The 15,076-nt window shown below is 41.7% G+C and overlaps 1 protein-coding gene across 1 annotated transcript in view; it reads left to right on the top strand.

The window, feature by feature from the left end:
• The window catches only part of GRK4 (G protein-coupled receptor kinase 4), a 468,205-nt gene that overhangs the window by 429,632 nt on the left and 23,497 nt on the right, over positions 1–15,076 (top strand). The window contains exon 14 of the mRNA XM_085642501.1: positions 4,312–4,449. Coding sequence (XP_085498627.1) covers positions 4,312–4,449 — 138 coding nt within the window. The remainder of the gene's footprint in view (positions 1–4,311; positions 4,450–15,076) is intronic.

Below are 15,076 nucleotides of genomic sequence, written 5' to 3'. Positions count from 1 at the left end.
GGCGCAACATTCCAAGGGTTTTCCGCAGCGTCCCTCAGAGGGAAACTTCATACAAGGTTATGATGCAATGGTATTACACCCCCCCATAGGTTGCATAAAATTTTCCCTACCTCCTCCCCTATATGTTGGCGTTGTACAAGCGCTGTTGGAGATTTTCTCCACATCTTGTGGCAGTGCCTGCTCTTGACCACCTACTGGGAGAAGGTCCTTAGTCACATCAAACAGGTGATTGGTTACCCATTGCCCGAATCCCCGTCCACAGTCATTTTAGGCCTCAATCCTGTGAACCTACTTGCCATGACGCGCAGGGATTGGCACTTAAGCCTACACATGCTCGGCGCAGCTAAATAAATCATAGCATTATACTGGAAGAAGGCTGAAACGCCTCCAGTGAATGTCTGGTTCACCCGCCTGTGGCATATTATGGCAATGGAGTAACGGCGCATTTGCAATTTCGAGACACCAAATTTACCAAACTCTGGCAACCGTTGATAGATTATTTTTGCAAACTTAACCATGCCTATCTTCAGCCCCCGAAGGTTCGGGTTTTACACCTATTTTAGGATAACTTACTCCCCTCTGCCTTGGACAGACTCTGGGGGCCCAATAGAAATGCAGACTGATATCTTCACTACATGGGGTTGCCTCTACTAGTAGTCACACTCTTCTCCTTTCCATGCGCACGGGGTATCAGTTTCTAGATACGGGATGCTTTGCTCACAACGCATATATAGTACACAGCCCCCTCCTCCAGTTGGAATCCTCTATCACTTCATCACTTTCCACAAGCAGGGTAGCCTTGCCCTCCCACAGGGTGCTGCTTTTGATCAATGATGGCTTTGTGACGCACCACAGCTTTGCTTCCTAAGCTTTCACTCTCCGATCTTTTGGAATACTTAATGTTGTTCTCCTCCCTCTCCTCTTCTTTCCCTTTGATCCTCTCTTCCTCTTCTTTTTTCTTCTCTTCCTTTTTTCTGTCCTCTGATAATCTTGTTTGCTGTATTGTTCTTTTTTTTAATTGTATTCTCAATAAACAGATTTGAAACAAAAAAGCAGGTATACTTAACTGTCTAATTGGGCAATGGCGAGCATATGAATGCAACGCGTGTTGTGCGATTTTGGCAAACCTTTACCACTCTTCTCAATGCTTGGACTAGCCGTATTAAAAACAAAGACTACCCAACTTTAGCTGTGTTTGACTGCGTATGGAGGAAGTGGTGTGCGGACCACATGCACTATAATTGTACACCAGTGAGCATATGTACTTAAATTACTTAATGGATCAACGGTGAGGGCTTCCAAATGTATGTAAAAGAAGGAGGCTACCTCCTACATCAGCCGATAATCATGCCGCTCATGAACTGGGAGGTGTGCTAACCATATGCACTGCATTGAATGGCATGAGATTTTCATGGATTTATGACAAGGGTTCTATTAAGAATAAGTGGGCCATTTTGTGCCCTTGAATGGCCTCAACCTATGTGTATATTTTGCCTCATGATTAGGCTAACTTTTAAAGAAAGATGGTGCGATGTGAGAGAGTGTACACTTGTTATGTGCCTACTAATATCATGACTCCTTTTGAATCTCACCTTAACATATATTATGTTCACTTAAAATGGTACTGATGGGGAGAATCTCACCTGAACATATACTATGTTTACTTGTAATGGTTCTGATAGGTAGTAGTGGTTCAATAACTATTAGTTAGATCATAATAAAAGTGACAGCGATGTGTCTGCTATATCTGAGGATACTTTCAAGAACACCAATTGTTTTTCGTTAGCGAGGGACTATAAAGGATATTGCCCTCCCCCCAGACCAGTATGCCAGTATCCCCTATAATCTAGGGTAAGGGATAGTCTAATGTTCATAGGAACTAACTATGCTGTTAAAAAGAATTGACTGAATCTTAATGTCCATAAGTGCATGTGTGTCATTTATGCATGTGCCAGGGTCACTAATCACGTGTGTTGTTTTATAGTAGCATGCTGTGCAGTGCCGTTTGGATGCCCACAGCATGATTACAAATTAATGTGTGCTCTTGTAGGGAAGTCCTAATGTATGCTTTTTTCTTGTAACTTACTTCTAAAGGTTAATATACCCTCTTTCGATACTCAAGTAGGACTCACCTGCATGTTCCTTCTGTATTTTATCAGCAGATGTGTCTCGGCGATTAGTCTTCCTGAGAAACCTAGGGATCCACAGCCCTGAAGAATTCCCCAGACCGCTTAAGGCTAACCACTAGGGCAGAAACATGTTGGCTTAGAGAGACAGGTTGTCCTAAAATATACCGTCTCAAATTTTTCAGGTATACCTCGGGTCCCCACTATTAATGGTAATATACCCGGGAACCTCAAGGTATTTTTAATGAATCCGGATCCCGCCTTTGTCCAGTAGTTTTTATCTGAGAACTCCCTCTTGTTAGGGTCTGTCAGGAGATCATGTTTGCGCTGATGACACTGTCCTACCAGGGTGGGGAAAGGTTGCAAATGATGAAGCATGACACAAATATGTGTGAGGCTTCCTCTTCCATAAGAATGATCTTTCCTTGGGCTTCAACAGGCATTCTGTGACGTCCACATTTTGGACTTCGACTTGTATTCCCAAATTGGGAGACAGTCTAATGTCTTTCTCTTGGAGGTACTGTGTTCTTTTTGTGATGAAGTGAGATATTCTTGACCAAAACAAAAGACTAAAAGGACCATTGAGGCCAACCAGTAAACTAATAGTTGACACTGAGGTTTCCAGTAGGCTTTTACTCCAGGATTTATAGATTGGCAGGTGTAAAAGAAGCATAACGTTCAGTTAAATCTTTTACACTGACGTTTTACACATGTGGGATGTTTGTTTTAAGTGTGTCACTGATGTGATGAAACTACTTCATGGAAGCCGTTTTATTGCAAACCTTTAAACCTAACAAAATAGTAAAATGTGTGAAAGTAGTTTCTGCTCAATCTTTGGTGAATTTTGCACTCTGAGTTACTTCCAGCAAATAGCTGGTGGTAACTTGGTATACAGTTTGCTCTTCTGAAGTTACCCTGTTTCTCTGTGATCAGACTCTATTGGAGTTTGTGTCCATTTCGGATTCCAAGTTGAGCACAAACTATGATAATTCTGAGGGTTTCTCTGTGCAGTGTGTCCTCTAGGTATGACCTGGAGGAATGTGCACACCTAAACCTCAGTGGAAACAGGAAATTCATATGGTTGGTAAGAGCGAAATTCCACATGATTGTCACTAAACACTCCTAACAACCAAGATCGGACGGAAAAATCCATAGGGTAATACAATGATCGTCCTGTAAGAATATTTCCTGCAGCGGTTTTACTGGATCAGGATTCCATGTTACTGAGAATAAGCCTGATGTACTGTAAGAAGGATCCAACACTGAGGAGCAGGGATGGTGCAACAGATTTATCTGCTCTGCTTATTGTACTAGTCAAATAGTGCCCCAAATGTGGATCTCAATAAACAGGGGTTCCTCTATATGTTGAGAGTGGTATTTATCTGTTTATTTCAAAGGCCTCTAGAATTAAGTCTTCAAGTCCGTCCAAGAGAGTCGTCAACAATGTCACTCAGGGGAAAATGAGAACAAGCATCAGTTGACCATCATGGATATGAGTTAAGGCTCTGAAGAGCCAGATGGAAATAGAGAATAGATTTGGGAGTTACTTGTGCATTTATGCTCTCTAAATTCTCTTTGTACGTCTCTTTTGCCATCCACATTGGTGCTGGCGTACTGCAGTAGACAGTATATGGAATTGTTTGTGCTGTGTTGCCTCGTCTCAACTACGTGTATGGCCCTTGACTTGGGTGTAAAGTGGTAAAGCTTTGTGATATGGTACCCATCAACGTTTACACCTGTCATGGAGTAAGCTTTATCAGGGGTAGTTGTTTCACTCTTGCATTTCATTACTGGTGGTGTCCTTCCTCCAAAGTTGGACTCAGTTCCTCCTTACCCCCACCAGTACTGCATTACAGTTTTAAGTTAAAAAAAAAATGATAGTTACAAATAGAAGAATTCTTAACTCTCAGTAGGGAATTTTACTCAGTGCATGATGTGTGCAAATTTAGGGCAAGGAAAACAGTATTTTTTATGACTAGCATAAATGTAAGACTGTTCTCCGCTTAACTACTCAAGCTTTCGTTCCCTCATGAACATCATGTACATTGGCAACATGCTCTTCACAGTGTGTTCCGCAAACTGCATTGGCTCACTTTCCTGAATGGAGAATTGTCTCCCTTTGGCCAAAGACAAAACACTGAAGTCTTGTGTTCTACAGTATTTCTGTCTGTTCCTTGTTTTACAGCCTCGTGCAGTGTATTGCAAGGATGTGTTGGACATTGAGCAGTTCTCTACAGTAAAAGGAGTGAACTTGGATACCACAGATGACAACTTCTATTCGAAGTTTGTGACCGGTTGTGTCTCCATTCCGTGGCAGCAAGAGGTATGGTGATCCAGTTTCTACACTTTGTGATGGTTGTGCGAGATTAAAGTATTACATGGGTACATTTAAAGCCATTTCCAATACTTTATACAAAATTTGGGACAAACAAACATATCACAAGTTTTCAAATGAACATCTGGTATAGAATGAACTTTTCTATGGTGTATTATTTTTTTAAGTTAAAAAAAAAGATGAGCAGAGTTTTTCTGTGGTTCCTTTATGAATTATTTCACGAATAATCAACCACTATAAAATAGATTAAATTGAACTAATTGGTTGGATGTATCTTCTAAAGTGTAAAAGATCTCTAAATATCAAAGAAAGTCCCCAAAAATAAAATATAACTTGTTTTCTATAGTGTGGTAATTGTTGCATTTTGCATATTTTTACCATTAGACTTTCTTTTTTCCCACCAATTTGGAGAATTGTTAAGCTGAGTTTTAGCAAAAAAAAACGGTGCTTGCTCTATGTGTTGCATTTGGTCAGAAGCAGTCCTGCACTGTTCTATCTTTTCTGCCATCAAATAATGCACGGAACAGCTCATTTCTGAATATGTTTCTCTTTCCTTTTCTTTGCAGTTTTTAATCATATGTCTATGTCCTATGTCTTCCCTAGTTCATAAGGATTGAATTTTTAGTCTCTGAATTTATATAGTACCCAACTTGAGGAAACATACCAAGAAATCGCAATATTTGTGGTTGCTTAAAGAAATATGTAACATCAGGGCTTTTAAAGCATCTAAACAACTCAACATCTGTAGTATGACAAAGTAATACCATTTAAAACTATGAAATTCGAAGCACAGGGTGAAAACGAAAGGATGTCACTGAGGAAAACGACATTTTATGATATAACCATCAGTAAAGGAATGTCAAAAAAGGGGATTTAGGATGAGCCTAATCAAATCTTTTGGCGCATTGAGAAAATATAAAAAGAATTGTGGAAAACAGTGGGACTCCTAAGCTATCATAATCTCCTGTTTTAATCATGGTAACTCCCATTACGCTAGCATTCCCTCTTGTCATCACCATCTGCAAGTCATCCAAAGGGCAGTTGCCCACCTTATTCTATGACTTTCTACTTGGAACTTTTACTCTTTTTGATGACCTTAATGATTTTCTTCTTGTTTGTTCTTGTTCAGCCTGACTTGATACCTCATCTACTTGTCTCTTCTCTGGTTTTCTTCTTAGAATGTTCTCAGTCTTTTCACTCCACTTGGCCAGCAATCTTCTTTTCTAACTCTCTTTGTCAGTACTGTCCTTTCACCTTCCTCACCTATTTCAAGTGTTCTTTTATTTTCTCTTTCTTTTTGTTGGGTTTGCTCTGAATTCTCTATTTTTCCTTCTTCTGTTGTTTGTTTCTGCTCTTGACTTTCTACTTTCCTTTCTTCTTCTTCTGACTGACTCTGATCTAAATTTTCTTCAGCTGATCCTTTCCCTTTTCCGAACTTTGCTGGATTTGAATTTTCAGTAATAGTCTTCCTTTCCTTTTCTTTTTGTAAATTAATCTGATCCAAGTCTCCTGCAATGAGTTCTTCTTCTGTTGCTGGCTGGGCTGAGTCTGTGATTTCTGCAACAGTTTCTTCTGGATTTTGCTTACTTTGTTCTGTTCTTTCAAGTTCAAGCTCTCTTCTGGCCTTTACAGCAGTTGCTTCAGTCCCAGTAACTGGTGCCTGCTCTACTTGACTTTTACTTGGTTGTTCATCGTCAAGAGTCTGATTCTCTGATCTCTTCGACTTCACAACTCTCAGCTTCTGGTTCTTTTCTTTGTTCTACCAGTTGCTGTTTTGGTTGATCAGGTGGACTTGGAACTCTTTGAGTAGGACTTGCATGGATCCAGTTCAGAATCCCAGCACACTTTACTGCTGTTGTCGTGACCAGTATGACTTGATGAGGTCCTTTCCACCTGGGTTCCAAGCATGATTTCCTCGTATGCTTCTTTATCACGACCCAGTCTCCAGGACACAAATCATGAGCTTGATTTGGCTGTGCTGCATTTGGATCTTCTCCAACCTGGTGAGACACAAAACGTACCAGATCACCCAGTCCTTTGCAATAGTCCAATATTAAATCATCAGTTATCTTCATCAATTTGTTTCCAGTTATAAATGCTTGTCTCATTGCTCTTTCCATGAGGGCTTAGTCCTGTTCTTCGGTCAGGAATGCTCCTAAGCCTTATCAATACAATAGGCAAAGCATCAGGCCATTTCACTGAAGTGGATGCACACACTTTTCCTAACCTGGATTTTATTGTGCCATTGAGCTACTCGACCACTCCAGAGGCATCTGGTCGGTAGGCACAATGTAACTTCTGCTCAATTTTGAAAGCTTCACAAATTAGTTTAATTATCTCATTATTAAAATGAGGTCCTCTATCTGACTCTAAAGTGGCTGGAAATCCGAATGTCGGTATAAGCGCTCTTAACAGTAGCTTAGCAACTGTTAGACTGTAATTTCTTCTCGTCGGTTAGGCTTCCACCCATTGAGAAAACAGACAAACAATGACAAGAACATGCTTCAACCCGTTGCAAGGTGGCAACTCAATGAAGTCTAGTTGCAATCTTGTGAATGGTCCTTCTGCTTTTCCAATTTTACCCCAACTGACCACGGTTTTTCTTCCTGGGTTTTGCAATTGGCCATTCAAACACCTTTGGCAGAGGCTCTCTGCAACTATCCTGAACTTGGGACTAAACCACATTTGTCTGAACTGTCTGATTATGGCATGCCTCCCAACGTGTGCAACTTCGTGATACACCCTAGCCATTTGTGACAACAGGCTATCTGTCATTATTGGTCTACCATCTGGACACACCCATACTTCATCATCAGCCCTTCTTGTGCAGCCTGTTTTTATCCAACGTTCCTTCTCTTTCATGTCTGCTTCATTCTGTAATTAATTGTCTAACTTCATCCCATGTCTCAAAGGCAGAGAAAAACATTTGTTGACAATTGGTAACTTCCTTTTCCATCCCTCTGTTCAAAGACATTGTATTTCTTGCACAAAATTGTGCCACTTGGTCTGCGTACCGATTACCAATGTCACATAATCATTTCCTGACTTATGTGCTGCACATTTGACCACTGCAATTTCTTTTGGCAATTGTAGTACTTCCAATAGTTCTTTAACATCTTTACCATTTCATATAGGAGATCCTATAGGAGATCCTGAGGAAGTCAGAAATCCGCTTTGTAGCCACAATTGACCAAAATCATGTACCACCCCAAAACCATATTGACTGTCCGTAAATATGGTTACTCTAAATTATTTCCCAACTTTGCATGCCCTCGTTAATGCAAACAACTCAGCAATTTGAGCGGACTTGACTCCTCTTAGACAGGAAGCTTCTATAATACCTGACACAGTACATACAGCATAACCGGACATCAGTTCTTCATTTTCCCTTCTCAAACATGACCCATCAACAAACACAAAATCTGATTCTTCTAGGGGAACATCAAGGAGGTGAAGCTGTCAGGTTTGCAGAGCTCCTCAGGGTCCGGGTTATGCTAAGTAGGTCCACCTCCCGATATCCCCGGACTCCAACCAAAGGTTACAGAGCCCAGAGGCGATCAGGCGAGGGAAAGGATGGAGGAAAGGGTCAGCAGGGACAGGGTTCTGAAAAAGACAAAAATAAACATAGACATACCATATACACCACAGTCTTCTCTCAGTAGGTCTCACTACAGATTTGTGGAGTAACACTCCAAACTCAGTCCTCCAATCAAAACAAGATAGTAGCCACCTAGGCTCCACGAACCCCTGCTATTCTGTAATACAATTCCCTTCTTGTATAGTCCCTACTCTATATAGGTGAGTACTGGCAATGAAGGCTTCCACGGTGAACACACCGACGCCAAGGGTTCCTGCGTTGTAGCGCTCCTTCACAAGGGAATATCAACGCACTAGGGTTCAGAAGTTATAGGGTTCCCCCCTATGCCTGTCACGCTCCTGCGGCGCGACTAACGTACTACAAGCTCCCCTGAGCTCTGAACCCAAGTCTCGCTGCCAAAGTAATGCAAGCTCCTCCGAGCTATGTATCATAGTCTCGCTGCCACAGTTATGCAAGCTCCTCCGAGCTATGAATCAAAGTCGCGCTCTTCCGGCGCTGCCAAAGTACTGCAAGCTCCGCTGGGTGCCTTCCCAGCGCGGACCTCAACGACTCATCCGAGCCGCTGTCCGCCGTGGTGAGGAGGAAGGGTTTGGGTCGTCGCGGGTGCCGGGGAGGGTGAAGGTACTTGAGCTCAGCCGAGCTCCATCAGAATCGCTCACCTGCTCTCTTCGTACTCCGCTCAGGCTCCTCTTCCAATTCCCGCCGGGTCGCCTCGCTCCGAAAGACGGGGAAATGGACTGCCTACGAATCGCTCGTCCCGTCACGCCGCTTCTCCTCGGACCGCAACTCCCGCCTGGACGCCAAGCTCCGAGAGACGGGGGGGGGGTTGCTTCCTCGCATTCAAAATAACGCACGCCTTCTGCCGTGCGCGACGTCCTTATGTAGACGCCCACTTCCTGGTTCTACGGCTGCTGGTATTTGTAGTTCTAGACGCTAGGTAGGCGCCGAGAACCTCGGTTCCTCACAGAAGCCTGGTCTTGGTACACATCCAAACAATCGTGATCCAATTTTTCTTTCACTTCTTCACAATAAAAATCAGGCAACAAGTTTGCTGGATGCACCCTGGTGCATCTTATCACACTTACATTCTCAGCACCCAAGATTACTCTTTGATACTTAGTCAGTCGACTAGGGGGTCACATGTTAAGTACGAGTCCTTCTTAAAAGGATCTCAACTGAATGTGGTACATACACTTTGACAGGATGTCCCATCACAATCGATTCACTTTGCTCCAAGCTCACACAAGTAGCAGCTACTGCTTTTAAACAGCCAGGTAATGCTGCAGCCACTGGCAGAAAAGTATGCTACGGGACGTCGAGACAATCCATGTCTCTGGGTTAACACTGAAAGTGCACACCCTTCTCTTTCACAACAAAATAATGCAAATTCTGTTGCATAGTCTGGCATTCCTAAGGCTGGGGCCTGACACAAACAACTTTTCAGTTTTATGAACGCCTCTTTACTTTCATCATCCCACTCAATCGGATCTGTCATCTCCTTTCGTGTCAACCTTATTAAAGGATACGCCAGTAATTAAAATCCACTTATCCATTGGCGACAATATCCAACCACTCCCCAAAAACATTAGCACTTCTTTCTTAGTTTTAGGCATACTCATTTGTTGAATCACTTTTATTCTTTCTGGTGTCACCTTTCTGACTCCTTTCTCTGATTTATGTCCAAGATATTGAAATTCCTGTTTACAAAATTGTAATTTGTCTGGGGACACCTAGTGTCCTCCTTCTGCCAAATGGTTCAGTAAATCTATTGTGTCAGTGACACAAGCTTCTCTGGTCTTTGATGCCACCAATAGGTCATCAATGTACTGAACTAAAACTGAATTTCCTGGCATTGCCAATGTCTCTAACCAGTTTTTCAAAATCTGATTGAATATCGCCGGACTTTCTGTGTACCCTTGAGAAACTCAGCACCATGCCAAAACACGGCCTTCAAACCGGAAAGCAAAAAGATATTGGCTATCCGGGTGCAATGGAATTGAAAAGAATGCGTGGTTCAAATCAATCACAGTATACCAATGAGCATCCCATGGTATCTGATAAAGAATCACTGCTGGGTTTGGTTCTACGGGACAACAGGGTATAACTATTTTATTGATTTTCCTCAAATCTTGTACTATTCTATATTTTCCACTAGGCTTCTTGAGTCTCATGATTGGCGAATTACAAGGACTGGCTAATATTTCTTTTAAGATTCCTTTGTTCGATCATTTGATCAATTACTTGAGCTACTCCTGCTTTCACTTCAGGGCTCATTTTATATTGAAGGGTGTTTGGATATATTGCACCTTCCTTTAACATAACTTTGACAGGGTCTACCTCAGCCATTAGACCAATGTCTTTTCCTGTAAAATCCCACACATCTGGCCTCATTGTATCTCTAAGCTCATCAGGCAAGTCTCTTTCAGTAAGAAGTGAAAACATCTCATCCACTTCTGTTCCCTGTTTAGCTAGCATCATTTTAAAAGGTACGTCCTCATCCGGTGTTTGAAAGGCTACACTATCAGGCGTACAAAAGATTGTACAATTCATTTTGCACAATAAGTCCCTATCTAATAGGTTTACTGGACTCGAATCACATACCACAAATCAATGCATGTCTCAGAAATTTCCAATATTCACTTCTATTGGTTTCGTGATCGGGGTCCTAATCTGCTTATTTGAAACTCCTACAACTTGGATAGTTTCTCCCGAGAGAGGTAGATCTGGGATTTCTGCTGTTCTCACGGTAGAACGGGTAGCACCAGTGTCCACTAGTATAGTGATATCATTGCCATCGACATTCCCATCAATAAATGGACCTGACAGGTGTACCGCCAAGGATGCGCCAAGTATGCACTCCTCCTCCCCCTGCAGGCACCGTCATTGCAACATTCCGGATTCATCCGCATCACTCTGCATTCAAAACTATTGAACGGTCTGCGTATTCTTACCACTTTCTCCTCGGAATCCGGTGTTCACACTGTATCTCTGCACCGGAGCTTTCACATTGTTGGGCAAAGGGACTTGAGGCACCTGTAACTGAGGAGTAACTATCTGCTGCTGTTGCTTCACAACCAGCCCATTCTGTATCTGTGGATTTAAAATTTGATTTTCCACATTATTCTGTTGAAGGTTTCTACACTCATTCTTCCAATGTCCAAGCTTTCCACACCCATGACAAGGATATTTCGTTCTCACTTCTTCTCTACTCATTCGTCCTTTTCCTTTACTTTCATTCAAATTTTGACCACTCTGATTCTGTCCGTTCATCTGATTATCAATTTGGGAATTTGAATACTTCAGAATGTCATCGATCGGCTTGCTTTGCCAACAAAGCATATGCTGCAAAATCATCTGACTTATTTCTGATCTTAATCCATAGACAAATCCATATACAAAATGTCCCAAATCTTTATCACCGATGTTCTCTAATCCACTATACTGTTTAAACACCTGCAGGAACCTTTTATAATATGCATGCACTGACTCTTTAGGTTCTTGAGTTGTTTTGTCTATTTTAATCCAATCTGTTTCCTTAGGGGGAATTTTCCCTTTCAGAAAAGTAATCACCTGATTGTACTTTTTCATTACTTCTTCTGAAGGTGCTCCTGTTCTCGCATCTCTGGGATATTCTTCGGTGGGCCAATCAACTGTAATCTTACATTCCATCCACAAATCTGTTGGCACCAATATATCAAACAACTCATCCAAATCTTTCAACAAAACCTTTGATACCTTAACAAATCTCTCCAACTGCTTGCACCATTCAACAGGTTTCTCTCTCAACCTCGGGAAGTCATTTGTAAAAGACAAAATATCCTGTCTGCTCCAAGGAACATGAATATATCCATCACCTGGAACTTCTCTCATCTGACACATCCTTTTAACCTGTTCCACTTCTCTCATCGGAAATTAGGGGAGAGGAGTTGGCCTAACGGCTAGGGCGCTCGACCTCGGACCTGAGGAACTGGGTTCGAGTCTCGGTAATGACGCTGAACATCCTGTGGTTCTGGGCAAATCACTTAATCTCCCCGTGCCTAACAAAGAATGAATGTGTGTCCAAATGTAACGTAACTTGTGCTATGTAAAGCGCTCTGATACCTGATTGGATTCGGGTCAAGTTTGCACTATATAAAACTCTGCAAAAAAAAAAAAATGCAGATAACTCTTTAGCAATCGCCTCCTCTCTTTTCTTAGTCCATCTACTTCTCCAACGATCTACATCTCCCCATTTCTTTAAATGGTGTATCAATTCTTTTATCTGCAGTATCCATCCTGACACACTCAATATTTCTAGATCCTTTTCAGTAAATTCTGCTCTATAGTGCTTCTGCAGTACCTTTGAATTTTCTATATCTATTCCAAATTTTAAGGCCACTTCTGCTATCTTCTCATGCAAATTCTTTGCCCTCCAGGTTATACTCTTACATAGGAACAACAACTCTTCATCTTCATATGAACCCAATCTATCAAGACCTATTGTACGAATGATCATTTCTTTCGAGTCCACCCTTAACTTACTTACATCTCTAGTTTTGGGTTTCTTCTTTTCTAATCCTTTTGCCCATTCCTCTAGATCTTCAGGAGAAAATCCAGTGGAACCCCCTGCCACTGGAGTGACAGTTGGTACTTTTCCTCTCACAATTGTGGGCGGAATTCTTTTTGAGGTTTCCGTCACAGCTTCAATATTTGGGAGATCCATTAATGAAACATTCGACTCACTAACTTGGTCGTCTATCACAGCTATCTCTTTTCTAGCTCTATTCTGAGAAAGTGCCACAGTTTGGGATTTTGGTGTACCTTGTTTGTCACCACACAATGGAATCACAGGGCCAATCATTACTGGAACTGTCAGTGTTTCCGCATTTAAGCCTAGCTGATTTATCTTCTGAATTATCTCTTCTTTGGTTTTGTTGAATGCATCCCTTTCTTTTTCTTGCGATGCTCGAATAACTGTTGGATCGTATAGGACTTGTGGAACCAATGGAGTTCCCATCATCGGGGCACCTGGAGTGGTATCTCTAGCACTTTCCTGATAAAGCGGAGGTCTCTTTATCAAAATTTCCTCTGATAACTCATCATCAAATTCATTACAACGTATCCCTGTCGTACCCATATGTTTAGTTTTCTCCTTACATTTACTCCCTTCTTGATCATCAGTCACTAATACTGGATATAAACCCTCGGTTGCTACAGCCCTTCTCCATCTTTTCATCTGATGTCCCTGAGTGTCAAATGGGTATCTAGGTAAAAATCCTCTATTGATTCTCATACCTCCTCTATATTTCTCACGCTCAAATGCCTCAACTTCCCATTCTTCTAAAGCCTCATACTGTGTTAACCTAGGATTTGGTTCCAATGAATTCATCCTGTTTCTCAAATTCTGAAGAACTCTTACATTAAATGTATCATGTTCGGGAAAAGCTAAAGCTAAAACACCATCATCTTTTGTATACTCCACCCAATTTTCCAACCATACACACGTATGATATCCACTTTCCATCATCATATAGGAAGCCGGTGTATTAGGAGGTGGCAATAGAGATTCCTTCCCTAGTTATTATGCCTTGTCCTTCTTAAAGAGATTCTTATTCTTATTAATCAACTTCATTTTTTCTTTTGGTCTCTTATTTTATTCACTCGTCAAAATCGAAAAACTCTTCCGTATTTCACTGAATCTATTATCCAACACTTGTCCAATGCCTGCGCGACTCACATCAACAAACCAATAAGAGCTTACTACGTATTTTCTTCTTCACCCAATACCAACACTCTACCGGTCTATTGGCCAATCAGACCTTTCAACACACCCACTTGTCTGACCAATGCCAGGGCAGCTCTTGTGACGTCAGTATTACTCCTTCTACTGACCCTCCCTTTACAATCGGTAGTTTTCTCACGACCGCTGCTTAAACCAATACCAGCGCGGCTCTCTGTGATGTCAGTACGGCTCCTGCTACTGACCCTCCCTTTACAAGGTAATACAACAATGTCTGTTTTCGTCTTTTGTTATAAAATTTCTTGTTAGTAACAACATAAAACAAGCATTGGCATAGCCAATAGGTCTCGCTTTTGGGACCTTATAAGTATTTAGTTATGCAGCACAATATCCTTGGTGCAATAACATCAACTGTTGCATGGCTAAAAACTTATAAGGTCCCAAAATCGAGACCTATTGGCTATGCCAATGCTTGTTTTTAGAGGCTTGGCATGCAGTTTTAAATGTAGGCTGGTAAGAAAGGTGCCAACCCGGGGGGCAAGGTCTAGAGAGAAATAAGATAGGAAGAGAGGTGAGTTATAATGAGATAGCACAAATAGAAAGGTGAAGCACAGAATGACAGGTCAGGTAAACAAAGTAGCGAGACAGGTAGAGGCGGTGGGATGAAAAATAGAAAGATATGAGAAGTAGAGAAAAAGAGGTGCAGATGAGGTAGAGAGATGAGACTAATACAGAGGAAGTGCGAGGGAGAAGTAGAGAATGGTGAAATAGGGAGAGAGAGACAGAGGTAAGACAGATGTATTAAATGAGCGAGACATTGGAAGCAGAGAGAGTGAACAGAAACAGTGAAGGAGATAGAAAGAGAGATGAAAGCAAAGGGAGTGATAAATGGAGTGGAAGAGGTAGGGAGAGCATTGTAGAGAGAAATAAATAAAATAATGGGAAAGGCGAGGGAAAGAGGACATCAATAAAAAGAGAGACATAGAAGGCCAATAGGTGATGTAAATTGAGAGTCTAGATAGTGTATGAGAGGTGGGGAAGAGAGAGATGAGTCATTGAGTTGTGAGGCAGAGAGAGAAATGAAAGAGAGAATGGTGAGGTAGAAAGAGGCATGCAAGAGGTAGACAAAGGTAAGGTATAGATGGTAAAAATTATAGAAAGGGTAAGATGAAGAGAGATGAAATTAAGAGGGAAGTGAAGTAAAGGGAAGAGAAATGAAGGGGGATGAGATGCAAACAGAGCAGCAAGATGCAGAAAGAAGAGAAAGTAGAGAGAGAGAGGGAGAGAGGCACTTGAGG

The sequence above is a fragment of the Triturus cristatus genome, chromosome 2_2, assembly GCF_964204655.1.
Source record: "Triturus cristatus chromosome 2_2, aTriCri1.1, whole genome shotgun sequence".
NCBI classification, from domain to species: Eukaryota; Metazoa; Chordata; class Amphibia; order Caudata; family Salamandridae; genus Triturus; species Triturus cristatus.
This window is presented reverse-complemented; position numbering and strand designations above follow the sequence as displayed.